Here is a 17,724-nt window from a genome sequence, read left to right on the forward strand (position 1 = left end):
CTTTGATTGATTGTGTTTTGGTTTATTTGGGGGGTTTTAGTGTTTGTATTCTATTTTTCTTTCTTTTATTTTTTATTATGTTGGGGTGGGAGGGGACAATTGGCAGTGCTGCCTCTGCTTGGCCAGGATGTGTGACCCACAGGCTGCAATATAAGCCCCTGGGGATTCAAATCCTGGTTTATGCAATGGGATTTAAAAGCCTCACCCTGGCAAGGAGCACCTGGGCAAGGTGACACCCTGCTGCCATCCCTGGATAGGGACGGGCGAGTGCAGAGACCAAAGCACTCCATCAGCATCCTTCAGGAGATTGGGTTGAGAGCTCCAATGGGTGACCCCACAGTGCCCCCGCTGTGATGCTGCAGTCACAAGCCGAGGGCAGAAGCCTGCGGTCCCTTATCCTCTTATCCTCAGGGACAGGAATTTCCAAGGCCCTTCTTGCACACTCAGGGAATGCAAACATTTACCCTGGGCTGGCTCCAAGGGAAATATCCGCAATGAGGTGTAAATTCCTTTAAATCCCTCCAAATGGCCTGATGAACTGTTCTGGGGGAGCTGGGGGGGAGGCTGTGGTCAGGGGTTCACTGACCTGGGACAAAGTGTGGCAGCGGGTGAGCCCTGAGACACAGTGAGTATCCAGCTTCCAGCACCAGAGCTGGACCTTACCTTTGCATGAGAGCAGTGCTGGCCAGACCAGGGCTTCCTGCCAAATCCAGAGGACTGAAGGAGAAGGGCAGCGATGCTGTGGGCTCAGGGGAGCAATCCCCATCCCATGGCAGGGACACGATGTCTTGGGATGGGGCTGCAGGCTCTGAAACGGCCCCAGGGTTGCTTGGTGTCAGTGATGGGAAGTACCACAGATTGATGGAACACAGCTGGGATTGCTTAATTAGGAAAACAGGGTTCAGAGCAGTGAACCTCTGGTCCTAGGAACAGAGCGGATAGGTCACGCCTGCAGCAGGGGACAGCTGGCTCGGCGTCTGCTCCCTGCACAATGGAATGGAGGGGACCCTACAGCCTGGCCATGGGACAGTGTACCCACAGGTCCCTCCGTGTTCCTCAATCACAGTGTTCCCTAAAGCTTTAAGCATGTAGAGATGTGGCTTAGCCCTTCTCTAATTCCCCATAGCAGGGAACGCTCTGGACACAGCAGTGGGGCTGTTCAAGCTGTGTTCCCTCCCTGCTATTTCACACCATTCTTATATTTATGCCCTAATTGCTGGTGTGGGGCTCTGGTGGGTTTCCAGCTGTGCACAGGGACTCGGGTCTGTGCTGCAGAAGTGGACACGTCCCTTCCACACGTCCCTAAATCGCCTCCGCACGCAGGGAAGGGCTGACCTGCTCCTGAACCGCCTTTTCTTTTCCTAAACCAAAACAAAAATAAATTGTTCCTTAGGTCCTGACGCCAGGCCAGCCTCCCTGGGGAGAGCACTGAAGCACAGGGAAGGGTTCAGCAAGCTGTGGTCGATGGATCCCTACCCCCATGGCTGAGTGAGGATCCTGCCTGTGTCACCTCAAATCCGTGCCGAGGCTGGAGCAGCATCCCCCACCCCAACAAGGGGAGTGTGGGATAGGCTGGCCGCCCAGCAGCTTCCCTCCTTGGGTGTTTTTCTGCTGGAGCCAGCCCCGCCTGCTGCAGATGTTTGGCAGGGGCTGGGGATAGACGGCCAGCAGTGCTTCCAGTCTCATCCCTGCTACCACCACCTCCGGTGCTGCAGTGGGACAGCATCATCCAACCCTGTATGGCTTTGGGTCAGCACCAGGGGCTCCACACCCATTGCCTCCATACCCTTCTCCTCCAGTACCGCTCATCCCTTCTGCACATCAGAGGCTGTAGAGGCCACAGCAAGGGACAGGGAACCCATGCACCTCTGCTACATCCCGGGAGCCAGCACACGGCCGTGGAAAAACATTAATCCCAGCACAACCTCTGAACTTTTGTTGCAGGTGTGCAATCCCCCCTTGTCATGCTCTGGAAGCGCCCCTGCTCCCCCCCGCTCTCCCTTCTGCTGCCATGTTGCTTCACGTGGCTCCGGGCTCTGCTCACAAAGCCTTCTTTGCAATGCTCCACAATGCCTTTCCTGGAAATGTTTGCAATAGGATCAAATCTTCCCAGAAATCTCCGCCGCCGCAAAAGGAAATCCCTCGTGCACCCCTGGCCCAGGAGAAAAGCACTCAGGGAGGTGGGAACAGCTGGTTTTTGCTCTCTTACCTCAAGCCAGGCTTCCTCCTCAAACCACTAACACAGCTGCGGCTCTGTGCCTGTCCACCTCCTGTTATACTGCTCTGCTCCACACACCACGCATGTCCCAGGCAGCAGCTGCTGGCAGTGGGGTGGGATGGGGGAAAGCAAGGCAGGGGCTGCTCTGAGCCTCAGCACCGTGACCACCACCAGCTGCACACTGTGAGTGCCAGCAAGAGAGGGAGGGAAGAGGAACAAAGGAGGAAGAAATCTGGTTCTCTGCTCAGTTCGGCGACTTGAGAGGGGAGAGCAATACAACAGCTCGAAAGCAGAACATCTCCTTGCTCCCTGGGATCTGTGCTTTCCCCTGACCCCAAAGCAAACCCTGCCCAAAATGAGAGGATGTACCTCTGCAGCGGTGAACACAGCGTTTAAGCAACCATTCCCACATCCCAGCCTGATTCAGCTCACTGCTTACGTACATTCTCATGTTGAGTCATGCCAGGATGCTGGTCTGGCCACAGGGCTTCTGACCCACACACAGCAGCCCTGGACCTACATCGCACCTAGTGCAGGGGCTGCACTGCAGCATGAGGCTGTGCCAGTGGGCTTGTGGATGGGCAAGGGTTTGGGAAGCTGTGACAAAGCGCTGTGCCCTGATGACACCAACCACATGGACAGAGCTGCACGACACACAGACAGACATACAGACAAAATAGAATACAGTCATTTTATTTTCTATTAGCTTATTTGGTCTGGCAGTACCTGTGGGGGAACCCTCTGCTGCCTGTTTGATAGGAAGGCACGGGGAAAGGGATGCAGCTCCAACATCATGCAGGCAGAGGCAGAAGCTTCCCACACTCCTCTGTCCCACTGGACCCATAGGATCTGAACCCTGCAGGGTTTCCTGCAATTCCAGTTGATATCTGACACATGGAACCACTGGTGCCAGCTGCATTCCTGCTGGGATGGGCTCCTGCAGCAATGCTTTCAGCAGTACGGAGGCACAACCAGAAGCCACATCCGTCATCTGGCTTTGACTCTTCTTTTCCAATCACCCCAGCAGCTGGAGAAATAACTATGCCAGGCATTTACGGTCCTTGCTGCCTTGCTGCTGGTACTGGGAGAGTCCCAATGGGATAACATGGCTGCAAGATGGCACAGGCAAGCTATCTTACAAGAACAAGTCACTTCCAGCTGGGCATCACCTCCATGTCCTCAATGCCACACAACCGGATCCTGCTGTGCTCCCCAGCAGCACGGTGGTTCACTCCCACTCCAGCCCCATCCTCTCCCCACTCTCTGGGTGCCCCATGGTGGGAGTCCTGCTGATCTTCCTCACACAATGCCATTGCGTGTGGGGTGAGTCCGTACCCGGTAGATGATGACAGCTGTGGCTGGGCACAGCAACAGGGCTGTCATGACAAGGATGGTGGCCAGGATGATAAGAACGATGACCCAGATGTCCAAGATGTGCTTGGGGAGGGCAGCGGGATCAGCAGGGATAGGGAGGTCCATCCTAAAAGGGAGACACAGAGCAGTGATGGGGCTGTAGAGCCCAAAGCCTCCCCAAGGAGACCACGTCCAGCTTCGGGCATGTGCTCTTTGCAGAGCAAACAGGCTTTGGCCAAAGCTCTTTTGAGACGCTGTGGGATTTACAGAGTGCTTTGATGCAGCTGGATGGAAGCCCGGGGAAAAAAATGTTCCCTGTTAATTGCTGCTGCAATTAAAGGAGCTGATGGAGCAAAGCTGCCAGCAGGCATCCCACCAGTCGCCCGCTCACTTTGGGGTCTGCTGGCAGTGCAGAACGATGCTGCAGTGAGGCACTGTGGACAACCGGTAGGTGTCCAGCCCCAAAGCAGCTCTCTGGGGAAGCAGAGCACTGGAACGCGTGGTGCCACGCAGCCCGTGCTCACAGCTCCCCAAACCCCCCAGTTCCCGCTGAGTCACGCAATTAACGGCTCAATTAGCAGCGCTGCTTCGGCACCGCACGGTGGGCATCACCAGCGCGGTGCCTCCCCTCCTCCTCAGCAACTCGAGCGCGCTGAAAACACGCGTGGGCTGCGCTCCCAGCGCCTCCTCGACGGGGCGGGGGTCCCACGGGTGGACTCCGGGGCTGCTCTACGGCCGCTTGGTGCGCTCCGAGCTTCCCGGGACCAAGCGCGGTGCCGACGGCCACGCGTGGCTCGAGGCGGGGAGCAGCACCGCGCGGCACGAAGCGAATCCCACGGCGGTACCCACGTCCCGGAGCCGGTCCCCTACCTGCGGCGCAGAGCGGAGGCAGCGTCTCGCCGAACACGGCCCCGGCACGGAGCGCGGAGCCGGGGCGGCCGTCGGGGGAGGGACGGGGCGGGGAGGGGAAGCGGGGCCGGGCGGGGGAGGGAGTGGGGGAGGAGGCCCGGAGGGGAAAGAGGGCTGGGAACTCACTCTCCAGAGCGAAGTCCGAGCCCCTGCAGCCCGCTGTGTGCGGGAGAACAAAGGGGATGGGGTAACGCGGCCACTGCTGTGGGGTGTGGGGATGGATGTGGGATGGATGCTCCGTGGGACCAGTGATACGACTCCAGGGTTACGGCATGGTGCTGCGTCAGGGGAGGGTCAGGAAAAGGTTCTGCACCAGAGGGCGGTGAGCATGGAACAGACCCCCAGGGCACGGGTATGGGCCGAGCTGCAGGAGCTCAGGAAACGTTTGGACACCGTTCAACCATGGGATTTGTGTGTTCCTGTATGAAGCCACGGTTGGGCTCAATGGTCCCTGTGTGTTCCTCCCAGGTCATGACACTCTTTCATTGTATTCTATTGACATTTCATGGCTGAGCACCATCACAGTTCACTTCCTCCAGCCCAGCAGCCCTACGCTCAGAGCTGGGCAGGAGCCCACAGCAGCTCAGCCCTCATCAGCCTCCAGTGCAGCCTGGGATAAAGCCACACGGGTCTTATCGCCATGCAGAGGAAGCATCACAGCTGTGGGTTTCCTTCACAGCCGCACAGGAAGGGCAGGCGGCTGCTGGAGCTGCACGACACCGCAGGGTTCACACAGAGGGACCTCAGTGCCATGCCCAGGAGCTGACTTCATGCACTCTGCCTGCAGAGCACAGCGCCCAGACCTGACACACATCAGCAGATCTCTGGGTTGTTCTGTGCCACTCGCTTCTCAGTTAGGAGTGGCTGTGCCTGAGCCCTGCACAGGGACAATCAGGAGCTGCAGGCACAGCTGGGGCACTGCTGCTCTCCTCCTCCCTACAGCCAGCGCACTGCTTAGGAGGCAGCTGAATGCAGCATTGCAACGCTGCAGGAAGCACCTGTGCAACGTATAGGCAATGCAACGCTGCAAGAGGCACCCAGGCCATGCACGCCCAATGCAACGCTGCAAATACCCATGCAACAAAAAACAGTGCTGCACTGCGAGAGGCCACGCGCATCCATAGGAACACAGCAAGGGGCATTCAGGCTCTGCAGGCCGTACACGAGCTCTGCACACAATACAACAATACAACAGGGCGTCAGCGCGCCATCTCGTCCCGCCCGGCGCCGCAGGGGTTAAAGTGGCAGGTCACGTGGTCTCCGCCGCACGCGGGGGCGGCGCAGCGCGGTGACGTAAGCGCGGCGCGGCGCGTGGCGGCCGTTTCCTCCCAAGATGGCGTCGCTGCTGCAGTCGGAGCGGGTGCTGTACCTGGTGCGCGGCGAGAAGGAGATGCGGGCCCCGCTGTCGCAGCTCTACTTCTGCCGCTACTGCAGCGAGCTCCGCTCCCTAGAGTGCGTCTCGCACGAGGTAACGGCCGCCCGGCCACTCCGCGCCGGCATACGGAACGGGGCGCTGCCCTCCGCGCGCGCCTATTGGCTGCCTTGTTTGTCGTTTATTCGCGACTCGCCTCGTCATTGGCTCGCGGCTCCGGCCGGGGGTGGGCACAGCGGTGCCCGGGCTTAGCGATGCGATTGGCTGTCCATGACAGAGGGGGCGGTGCCTCGCGGTGGATTGGCTCAGTGATCCTGTCCATCTGCGGAACTTGGGTTTTGATTGGCGAGATCGCACGGGGCAGGGGCGGAACCGCGTGTAGAGGGCTGAGCTCCTTCGGGGCGGTGAGGCCTTGTCCCGGGCGGCCGCTCGGGCTCCCTGAATCAGTTGCCCGGTTATACTGTGAATTAAGAAAGCATCAGAGGCTAAAGAAGCGTTACGAAAGGCATTAGGTTCCTTAAAGAGGCGTGTCTGCAAGCCGTAAAACCTCCCGGGAGCAGAAAATAGATGTGTCACCACCTGCCTCCACATCGCGCTGCACCCGGGAGGCCTCAGGCCTGGCCGTTCCTAGCTGTGGATGTTTCCTAATTTGGGCAGGGTCTCCTTCCTGTTACCGTTGTGCTAATTGACAACGTCAGTTTGTGGCAGCAAAACATTTCCTGAAACGTGTGGCTTTGTGCCCGCTGTAGGTACAAGGCAGAATAAATGTAGATGGGAATGGCATAGTGCATTGCAGCCTGTTGTCCGGGCTCAGTAGTGACACTGTGGGATCTGCAGTCATCCAGTCCCCGCTGTGCCTTTGCCGTGTACCAGGCAGAGTGCTTTAAGTGCCTTCCAACGCTTAAGAAACCTTCCAACGTTATTAAACATCAGTTTTTGGTTGAGACAGCCTGAGGTTTCAGATACTGAAAGAACACCTAATGTCTTCTCTGGCTTCGCCCACCTGTCCACAGGCAAAGCCTCATGAATAGCACAGCAGTTTCTAGCTGCAGCATGGCAGAACAGTGACATGTCTGTGTTGTCCCTCAGGTGGATTCCCACTACTGCCCCAGCTGCCTGGAAAACATGCCATCAGCTGAGGCCAAGCTGAAAAAGAATCGGTAAGGTTCATTTGTCATCAAGGGCCACCATTCAGAGCAGCTTTGTCCTGATGTTGTGAGCACCCAACCACACGTACCTGAAGCCCCCTTCAAAAGTTACTTCACTTGTTACCATTTGGTTTGTCTTGGGGAAAAATTGTTTTCCCATGATGTTGATTTAATCTTAATTTGCCCATTGAGTGTGTGTTCCTGTGCCTGTGGACAGAGATAGGAGCACTGTGATGGGCTGACGATTGGACTGGATGATCTTGGAGGGCTTTCTCAGCCTTAATGTTTCCATGATTCTAAGGCCTTTCTCTCTCCAGGTGTGCTAACTGTTTTGACTGCCCCTGCTGCATGCACACCCTTTCCACTCGGGCCACTAGCATTCCTGCTCCGCTCCCCGATGACCCAGCCAAAACTACCATGAAGAAAGCATATTATTTGGCCTGTGGGTTTTGCCGCTGGACATCCCGGGATGTGGGCATGGCAGACAAGTCTGTTGGTAAGTGATGTGCAAAAACAAGGCAAATAGCAGTCCACCATGTCTAGTGAAGGTAGAATACAACCAGCCTAGTTGATGGCTGTATGATAAGTATAAGGTTTGTCTAGATTTTGAGTTGCAGTTGGGAAATTAACAAGAAAATGCTTTTTTGGTGAAATCTCATCTGAAGAGCTGAGTTAGTGTAACATCTGACCCACTTCCATGCTTGTGTTACCTGACCTGTCAGAAAGCTGTCAGATGTGGACCTTTGTCAGTAGGTGTGCTCTCTCCCCTGGCTGAGAGTTTGCTTCAGTCTTTGAAGTTGCTCAGTCTGACAGCACAGAAATTGAGCTCATTTCCTGTCACTTCTGTTTGCTTAGGCTTATTTCAGAGGTATTAGTCAGTGTGTGCCCCTGTTTTTTCTCTTCATGACAGAAAAGGAACAAAGCTTTTGGCTATTTCTCAGTCCATAAGACACGCAGAAAATATGTATCAGGCTCCAGGAACGAGGCTGAGTAGAGCAGGCAGGTTCTCTTTGACTCCTAGTGTTCGTGACTGAAGACCTAGAGGTGAAGGTGCAGAGACATGGGCAGCTGTTAATAAGAACATGTAGTTATAAACTGATGTGCATACTGCCATAGTCATCCTGGGTGCTGTTCTGTATTCCTCAAGCAGAAGTTGTTTAAAAATGCACTGTAAAAGCTGGACAAGTCACTTCAACCCAAACCTGCCCATGAAAAGCTCATAGAGGTATGTATTTATGCAGGTACAAACTTGAGGAACTGTGATGGTGAGAGTAGTGAATATAGGGAAGGCCATATTTCAAAGCTAGGACTGAGACAGGTGGGTGTAAGGTGTGATTTCTGTGCGGAGTCTGGAAATCTCCTCAGGACTTTGTTTTATTCTCTTGCAGCTAGTGGTGGCTGGCAGGAACCAGAGAATCCTCACACACAGAGGGTGAGTGAAGGGGAAGGCCACCCTTAGGCTGAGATGGCATCAGCCAAAAAGAGCTGTTAGAGGTGCCAGGCCATCTCAATCTTGTTTTTTGCACCTGTACAATCCTTCTGGTGCCATGTCCAGTTCATAATCTCTGCCTTGACTGAATTCAGTGGAAGGAAGGCCTCTTAGAGGCTTATCCATGGATGTTACAGTATGAAATTGCTTGTTTGGGAGGATTTCCAGTGCAAACGTAGTAACAAGTGGCACTGTTAAAATTGCACTAATGGGCATGCTGTCTCTGTGTGTCTGAGGAAGGCTGCTATCTAATGAGAGGTGTTCTTAACCTTCGACAGAGCACATCAAATTTTGCCTTACTGGTCTACCTTTAAAACTCTTCATAAGTTTGAAAGCATGCTTTGGAAAACTAAAGGATGAATGTTGGTGTAGGGAACCTGCTTTGGCAGGGGTGGTTGGACTCGATGATCTCTGGAGGTCCCTTCCAACCCCTACAATTCTGTGATTCTGTGAATCTACATGGGGTCAGTTACTAACTGGAAAATCAGAACAGGATGCTGTTTTCTGGCAGGCCTCATTCCCAGAGGAACATCAGTTTGTCACCCATGATGTGCATAAATAAATGTTAAGGCACAGCAGCGTCCTTGATGTATATCCTGTGATATACTGGAACTAGGAACGGAATGAAACAATTAGCAGGAACCCCAGCTTGTTGACACTGAAATATTGCAGCTGGTGTGATGTTTGTTCTTCTTTCACTGGTATCTGTTCCTCTTCTTAACTCCAGATTAACAAGCTGGTTGAGTACTACCAGCAGTTGGCTCAGAAAGAGAAGATCGAGCGGGACCGGAAGAAGTTGGTGCGGCGCCGAAACTACATGCCTCTGGCCTTCTCGGTGAGCTGGGAGCCCTGTGCTCTCAGAGCAGGCAGAGTGAGGCACAGCAGCCTCAGCTTGGAAAATGGTTGGGTAGGAGGGTAGCATGATAGGGCTACTTTCTCTTTCTCTTTCTGCTTTCTGTTCTTTTCTTAATTGGGAATAACATGAGGAACATGCGCCAGGATTTCTTTAGGGATGAGTAGTTTTGCACCCTTTAATTTGTACTGTACTGCATTTTTCTGTAGTAATCCTCTCTGATAGTGTCAGAAGGGTTTGTACTTGCCAGGCAAAGGAGTACATATCCAGCAGTGAAGTGCACTGCAGCTGTGGTTACGATGTGCAGCCTTCTAAGGAAAGTTGCATACTGCTGCTCAGTACCAAATCAGGATTGTCCTGCACTTCGCTGCATGAAGTCTCAACTGAAATTAATTAAGTTAAGACTTGATTGTGGCCTGAATTACTTGTTCATTGTAACTGTCAGGTAAACGCTTACTTCATTCAGCTGGATGACTGCATATGCTTGCTATTTCTCAATTAACTGTGCCTGCTCTGTGCCCTTGCTTGTGTCTTATGGCTGCATTTTTTGTCTCTGTTGCTACCTGCTGCTATTTTGGGGGCTCTCCACAGCAACACACTATACATGTAGTGGTAAGTCTTTTCACCATTTCTGCTGGTGTTAAAGCTCTCACGGTACCAACTGAAGGGCAGTAACATATTCTGCTCTTCACCTTTCCTCAGGGCCTCTGACTTGAATGTGTATAGAGCAAAAGCACCCAAAGGCTAATTAGTTAGAGGGTAACATGTTTAAAAAAACATGGTTTTTGTTAGTTTGGAAACAGGGCTTTGTCTTTGGGTAAGTAATTTGCAATTGAAAGGCAGTTCTTCACAGATCTCAGCCAAGAGGTGTCCATCTACATACCTGAGGGAAATGGTACTAATCTCAGTCTTCTGATTCTTGAGGAGCCACTAGGATAAGGCTGATGCTCAGATTTCTCATTTGGTAAGAAATAAATTTTCAGTTGTGCCCAGAAGGAAGATCTGTGCTTCCAAACATCATGTGTGCAGTTCAGCTGCAGAAAGCAGAGGAGTAGCTCAGCTGTTCCTGCTGAGAGGTTGTGCCTGGTGAGAGAGACAGACCGTTAGGTAACAGAGCTCATAGGAAATGGAACCTTCCAGCATCTGTAGGGAGCATTTCACATGGACACAGAGCCACGTCTGCCTAGTTCTTGTGCAGTTGAGCTCTCATTCTGCACGACTGACAAGCAGTTAAGGGAGAACACGTTAGTACTGTAGGCTGATGGTTTAAAAACAACAACAAGTGCATAAGCAGTACCCACAAACATTCGTCTCTTCCCATTGTTTTCTCCTCACTCATGGTTTGAGTGGGGGAAAAAAAATATCTTGAGAGGCCTCGAATACCTTTCCCTTTTTGCTTTAATTTGCTTGTTTCCCTATGCTTATCATGCAGCTCAAATATGAGTTTGCAGTAGGTCTTGTTGCCCTGGGAGGAAGCAGACCTCAGGCTGACGATGCCTTTTTGTTCCTGTAGGACAAATACGGCCTTGGAACCAGACTTCAGCGCCAGAGGCCCGGTGCTCCCATCAGTGCTCTTGCTGGACTCTCGTGAGTATCACCTAATAGAAACAAGTGCATTTCCATCTCCTTGTGCACTGTTGTCTTGCACTCCTAGCACCTCTGCCTTCTGTGGCATAACGCAGTGCTGTCCTTGCTGTCTGTCAGAGCATTTGTGCTATGTTTTATGACTGAGTTTCCTGGTGTTTTGCTTCAGTCTGAAGGAAGGAGAGGATCAAAAGGAGATCAAGATTGAGCCAGCTGATGCAGTGGAAGAAGTAGAACCCCTTCCCGAGGATTACTACACGAGACCAATCAATCTGACTGAAGGTAATACCTTAATATTGTGTCTCTTTTGCCATTCCTTTCATAACATGGACGGTGTTTGGAAACGTGTCAATGGGTTCTTAGTGGTTTAAGGTTTTAGCATGCTGGGGTTGAAATGGTGTGAAATTTGTGATTTTCTAATGGTGCTTTTGATTGCAGCTCAGCAAAAATAAATACATAAATAAAATAAGGAAAGCTTGGCCCCAAAACCAACAGGCTTCTTTGCTACTGTTTCATTTTTTTCACTGATTGTAACTTTTCTGCATGTGACATTGGGGTGAAGGAAAGACCTGACATCCTTTTTCAAATGATAGCAGATAATAAGGAAGTAGTTGTGCTGCTGGGGAGTTGGCACCTTATCTGACCTGTTAAGTAACAGTTGTGCGTTATTTTGACATCAGGTTGGAACAGCTTACGTATGCTTGTGAGATAGCTGACTCCTGATTCAATCAGCACATATTGTAGATTGGTCCAAGAAATGTAGGAGTGGATAGGATAAAACAGCAGGAACAGGAAGCATTCTGAACTTTCTGCTGAGGTGGTTCTAAGCAGGACAGATGTCCTCAGTTCTGCAGGCCCACAAAGTTCACACATATTAAATAACTCATAAAAGATTTTTGGGAAGACATGGATGGTCTCCTTTCCTCATGAGACTCTGTCAGTGTTGAGAAAATAGGATGCTGGTGAAGAAGACAACTTCTGCATTGAGGGAAAGGCTGCCAGGTGGCTGGCTGCCTGTTAGACAGTGGTGAGGAGCCTTTTTTATGGAAGAACACCGTGGGGAGTTTGGCTGCTGAAGTTCCTAACTGCAGTCACTAATTCTTTGTGTGAGTCTGAATTACGCAAACTCCTTGCTGCAGACTTTGTCTCCTACTCAAGCAGCACCCAGCTGTGGCAGTAACAAAGCTATGAAAGCTGACTTGCCCTTTGCACACATGCTGTTAGGCCAGTGCGTATGTGCAGTCTGGCTTGAGTTTCAGTGCGTGGATAAGTTGTAAATTTGGTCTTCTTTGTGTCACCCAGTGACAACACTGCATCAGCGCTTGCTGCAGCCTGACTTCCAGCCAATCTGTGCTTCCCAGCTCTACCCACGTCACAAGCACCTCCTGATCAAACGTTCACTGCGCTGTCGGGTGAGTAATGACTGCAGAACAGCACTTCTAGGCTCACAGGACTTGGGCTATGGGAAATGAGCTCTGCGTTTCTTTTTTAAGAGAAACTGCTCACATGCTTCTGGTGGTTGAATACTGGAAGCAGCATGAGGAGATTAGGGAGGCTGTCGCATCTCTGGTGTGATGACAGCACAGCTGCCCCTTCATGTTATTGAAAGGCTTGTAGAGACACAAATATGGACTTGCAGAAGAGTTTGTGTGTCCTGCCACACAGAAAGAGAAGAAAAGCAGGGAGCTGGAAAGTGAAGACGGGCAAGAATTAAATCCAGTTTCAGAATGTTTTCTAGGAAATCATTTGTGTCAGGCAGTGCCTGTATTTAAAGAGTAGCTCACGAGGAGGTCAGCCTTGGATTCCAGTTATTTGTGCCTTCTTTCTGCTGCAGTCAATGTCTGAGTATTTTTAAGCTTGGTTCCAAGTTGTATTTCTGGAATTGCACCTATAGAACTGATAAGATACTGATACAAAGTATCAGTAACTTGCCACCATTGTGGCTACATGCACCCCAAGATAGCTTTATGTGTACTGTGCTACAGGTTGGTAGTGCTGTGGTTAGTGGCCCTGTGCCTGCAGCTCTGGCTCATCTGTTTGTGAGCACACGCTATCTGTTGGTGCTAACAAAAATATCTTTGTGTCTAGAAATGTGAACATAACCTCAGCAAACCAGAATTCAACCCAACATCCATCAAATTCAAGATCCAGATGGTTGCTGTGTAAGTAAGATGTGGAGGGTGGGGCCAGCAACTGCCTACCAGTACTTAGAGCTTTATATTTTAATTTCTTTTGGGCTTTGATCTTGTGTGTAATTGTGTAATCTGTTAAAATGACATAATCAGTTAATTTATGTATTTGAGTAATTTGTAGTAAGTTTGCTCCCTCGTGTATTGGAAGCTTGCTGAGGACCTCAGCAGTCTGAAAAAGGCAGTGCATGCAGTTCAGCCCCATGTAGTAGCAGGAGTTGTAGGTTTAGCCTTAGATAGCAAAAAGGCTCTTCATTTATTTGCTTGATGTAAGCTAAGCTCTAGTATCATTGAACATGCCAGCCAGATGCCCGTGAATACTTACTTCAGCAGGTTACAGGCAGCAATGCAGTTTATCCCATTCATTTGCTCTGTTGTTCTTTTAGTAACTACATCCCTGAAGTGAGAATCATGTCTATTCCCAACCTGCGCTACATGAAGGTCAGTGCTTTCTTGCAGAAACACTTTAGGGTAAGATATAACTGAGAGGTGTGGATGTGGGATGGTTTCCTGAGGGCTCTGCTAGCTTTGTTTAGAGAGAGTGCAGGGCTTAAGGGAGCGGTCAGAATAAGAGTGCCTGCAGTTGTCACACCGTGTGAATAGGTTACAGTGCAGTCTGATGTCTGGCATAACAAGTACATGCAGGTGTCTGAAGAATAAATGGTGTGGAGAGCTGCATGATGTTGCCAGCATTCTGAAGGAATGGGGCTGTTTGCTGTCCGTCCTTTGAGTAAGCAGTGTGATTTTTGAAGGTGTCCATCAGTCACACAGTGGGGGTACTAACAGTAAATGATGACTTTTAACATGATGACTTCTTGACTTGCAATTCTTGAATCTTTCCAGGAAAGCCAAGTTCTTCTTACTCTGACCAATCCAGTGGAAAATATCACACATGTCACGCTGCTGGAGTGTGAAGAAGGAGACCCTGACAACGTTAACAGCAGTGCCAAGGTATTGTACCTGCTGTGCAAGCCAGGCCTCTTCCAAGGCTTTCTGCTCCCATTTATCTTTCCTCATGTGGACCTTTAGGCCATACTGACTGTGTTTCCTTTTCTTCCTGGGAGGTTTAAATTACCACCATCAATGTAAACATCAGCTCTTAATGTATTTTAAAATTCTGTTTGATGATTGAGATCCAGAGCCCAAGGGAGAAATATGTGACTTCACAGATAAGAGTTGTAAATAGAGACTGCCAGAGGAGGGAGAAGCCAAGGTCATTCTATTAAGCTGTAGGAGAGCTTAATTCCCTCAAAGAGAATTACTTTGTCCTGTTTGTGGTGTAGATGGTGGTCAGTACTGAAAGGTTTCTGTTGGTGTTTTGTTTCAGGTGGTAGTTCCTCCCAAGGAGCTTATTCTGGCTGGCAAAGATGCTGCAGCAGAATATGATGAGCTGGCAGAGCCTCAGGACTTCCAGGATGACCCTGAGTGAGTGCTGTCTGTCCTGTAGGGACCCTGTCCCTGAAATGCTTGGCACTTTAACCAAGTAGTTTGCTATGTACTCTCTCTCTTCAGGGTGTTTTTTTTCTTTCTTTGTTTTTAATTGTTAATTTGTTTAGCTTTGTGATCAGAGAGAAGCAGTGCAAATCTTTCTCTTCTGTTTGTGGTTTGGACTGTTCAGAAGACATTTCATCCCTTCAAAACAATTATGGTGTTAGAGCAGTTGAGTTATAGGTGTTGGTACTGATTCTCCCTTCAATACTCTTGTAATCCTTTCCTTTGCAAGCAGAGGTTTCAAGGAAGTGATGGGAACCACACAGTAGTGTGTACAACAGAGGTGCCTCCAGCTTTAGCATTGAAATAGACCCTACAGCCTCTTACTGAGCAGCTTGAACCATATATTACGGCCTATCTCTGTTGCATAACTAACTAGGTTCATAACTTTCATGGCCAAAGCAGGCATGTTCTGTTCTGCCAGCAGCTGCCAGCTTAGAGGAGGGTAGTGCATTCTGATCTTGAGGCAGGAGAGGCTGTGAGTCCCCTGGGAAAAGAGCAGCAGCTGCCAACCAGAGCAATTGTTCTAGTGAGGCATGTTCAGGCCGTGGGCTGTAAACTGAGCATCCCTCTTACTTTGTGTCAGAATAAATCTCTCAGAACAATAGATGGAGAACTCAGCTGACCCAGTTCTTTTGTTTTCTGTTTTGCAGCGTTATTGCCTTCAGAAAAGCCAACAAGGTAGGAGTTTTCATCAAGGTTACCCCGCAGAAAGAGGAGGGCGATGTGACCGTGAGCTTTAAGATGAAGCACGAGTTTAAAAACCTTGCTGCTCCAATCCGGCCCAGCGAGGAATGCGACCAGGTCTCAGAGGTCATCTGGCTTACCCACCACATTGAGCTCAGCCTCGGTCCAGTGCTCCCCTAAAAGCTCCCAGCACTCGTGTCCCCGTGGCTGGCTGCAGGATGGACTGTCAGTGAAAGAATTGCACCCTGGTGAAACCTTCTGTGAAAGCTCCTGTGTGATGTGTGGGTGTGTGCCACGGGCTGCAGCCAGGCCGTCAGGAGGAGGCTGCGTGGGTGAGGGTGCTGTGGTTTGGGATGATTTGTTCTCTCTTCTTATCGTAGTGCCCACTAACTAAAGCTCTGCTTCCCCACACTGCCACAGGCTAGTTTAACTCGCAGCACGTGTTTCAGCACGCAGATAGAGCTAGCTTTCTCCAGATTTGTGTTACTGGCTGAATTTGGCTTTATCGACAAAAAAGAAACCCTGTTGTTTTTCTTCTTCTTTCAAGTCAGCCCACGAACCTAATGTTACATACACAGAAGTGAACTTCTTCCCCACATGGAGCTATGCCCTTCTCAAACAAACATTTTAAGAGGTGGCAGTGTCTGCTGCATTACTGACAAGTCTGTTGCTGCAGCATGATGCTTTCTTTCCTTTGTTTTTTGCTTCCTGTTAGGATACCTCAAATAACTGTGGGGCACTTGGATGTACAACCCTTTCTGTTCTTGTGAAAAAACACTCTGGCACATGCAGTTTCCTTAGCCAAAGTGGTAAATCTTTTCACAAAGGAAACGGTCACTTTGTCTTCAGTCCCAGAACATGAAATACTGCAGTGCTCATGGATCTGACTGGCCACCAACCACACTGTAGGCTCGTCGTTTTGCAAGGTGGATGTGGTAGTGTGAGTTGTTAGAAACTGGGAAGTCTCATTGTGCTACATTTCTTTACTGAGGTGAGAGTGGTCCTGAGAGGCTGCCTGTCAATCTTCGTATTAATAAATGTGTGTTAATAGGGATAGCAATCAGTACTAAACTTGGAGAATTGAGATTAGCTCTAGCATACAAAAAACTACTGAGGCTGTCCAAGTTCATACTGTCTTTTCCAGCTGTGGGAGTGGGGGTATAAAGGAGGAAAGGCTGTTACACTGTAACTAGCATACACTGTACCACTGTTTTAAAAAAAAAAAAAAAAAAAAAAAAAAAGGAAAACATTATCTGAGGTGTAATGTGGCCATAGCCCAAACTAAAACTTTAATTAAGAAGAGTGTATGCAGGATACCGAATGCCAGTTCACTGCAGTAGTACAGTGCGAGTGGGTGAGATTGTTTGTCCTTGGGAGACTTCAATTTCATTCCCAGTTCAATGTTTACTTTCATTACCTGTTTCTGATGGGCTTTGATGTGCTGGCGTTGGGAGGCGTTTGTGTATCAGCCAAGGACAGCTTTGTTGCTCACGATGTTTGTGCTGTGGTTCTGCCACCCCAGAGCTGCAAACCGCTGTGTGGGAGAGAGGGATAAGGCCATATCTCCTGCAAACCAAGCAGCCTGCCTTAGTGTGCCCAGAGGGCTGGTTTCCCTGTGCCTGGAAGGGAAACACACGCCTTACAGCCCTGCTCCTGCAGCACCTCCCAGAGCAGCAAGTCAGCACGTTTACATTGCCTAGGTTACACGCAGGTGTACAGCATGAGTTTAAGAAGTGTAGTTTGTATTTATTAATGTATAGCGCTAGCGTCTGCTGCTGTTTTACCTTCCAGATAACAAAACACTTAAACCATGGCCATCAGTTCTCTCCTTAGCCGCAACACTACTACCTATGGAAGCAGCTTTTGGGATGCTGCTGGCTGATGGAGCCCTCTGGCTGCAGCTCCCGGTCCCAGTGCCACCGCAGGCATTGGGATGGGCTTGGGCTGTGCTCTGTGCTCCTGGACAATGAGGAGCTGCTGGGTTCTGTGCCTGCCGACAGCTGCTGGGGGCGCAGATCGGTGGCTGTCCGAGCAGTCCGGTGTGCTCGGTGAGATGTTCCTCTCCTTTAGGTGCTTGTAGGTGATAGCAATGCCGTGAGCTGTGTCTGTCCGTCTGTCTGTCCTTGCTCCCGGGTCGCAGGAGTTCTTGCCCATCGGTGTTACCCGTAATGACAGGCGACTGTTGCCTTACCGCTTAACTTCATGTAGTAATCTTCAATAAAGCGACCTTGGCTCTCAGGCTCTGCACTGTTATTTACACAGCCGTTAATGGGGAAGTAGTAACAATTAAAATATGAAAAGCTAAGCACCCCTGCGCTCCCACCGGCTTCGCTCCCGCTCGCTCCTGCTGATTCTGCCGCGTTGGCTCATCTCTATGGTTGTCTAGGACAGTGCCTAGAGCGCCCCCACTGCTCCTCCCGCGTCCGCACGG

The 17,724-nt window shown here is 50.6% G+C and overlaps 2 protein-coding genes across 3 annotated transcripts; one reads left to right on the forward strand and one right to left on the reverse strand.

Annotated features, from left to right (window-relative positions):
* Positions 1 to 1,401: 1,401 nt before the first annotated feature.
* Positions 1,402 to 4,538, reverse strand: SMIM3 (small integral membrane protein 3). The gene is made up of 2 exons (XM_048960561.1): positions 4,442 to 4,538; positions 1,402 to 3,698 (listed from the first exon to the last, which is right to left on the reverse strand). The coding sequence occupies exon 2, from the start codon at positions 3,695 to 3,697 to the stop codon at positions 3,518 to 3,520; it is 180 nt and encodes a 59-aa protein (XP_048816518.1). The 5' UTR covers position 3,698; positions 4,442 to 4,538; the 3' UTR covers positions 1,402 to 3,517.
* A 1,232-nt stretch (positions 4,539 to 5,770) lies between these two features.
* DCTN4 (dynactin subunit 4) lies at positions 5,771 to 17,531 on the forward strand. 2 transcript variants are annotated; one of them, XM_048960391.1, is made up of 14 exons: positions 5,771 to 5,948; positions 6,942 to 7,012; positions 7,318 to 7,496; positions 8,389 to 8,432; positions 9,217 to 9,324; positions 9,934 to 9,954; positions 10,856 to 10,929; positions 11,096 to 11,208; positions 12,229 to 12,338; positions 13,015 to 13,088; positions 13,502 to 13,556; positions 13,959 to 14,066; positions 14,443 to 14,540; positions 15,260 to 17,531. In XM_048960391.1, the coding sequence occupies exons 1-14, from the start codon at positions 5,814 to 5,816 to the stop codon at positions 15,471 to 15,473; spliced, it is 1,404 nt and encodes a 467-aa protein (XP_048816348.1). In that variant the 5' UTR covers positions 5,771 to 5,813; the 3' UTR covers positions 15,474 to 17,531. The 2 variants fall into 2 exon arrangements, with proteins under 2 accessions (XP_048816348.1, XP_048816349.1); XM_048960392.1 differs by lacking the exon at positions 9,934 to 9,954.
* Positions 17,532 to 17,724: the final 193 nt, after the last annotated feature.

The sequence above is a fragment of the Lagopus muta genome, chromosome 14, assembly GCF_023343835.1.
Source record: "Lagopus muta isolate bLagMut1 chromosome 14, bLagMut1 primary, whole genome shotgun sequence".
NCBI lineage: Eukaryota > Metazoa > Chordata > Aves > Galliformes > Phasianidae > Lagopus > Lagopus muta.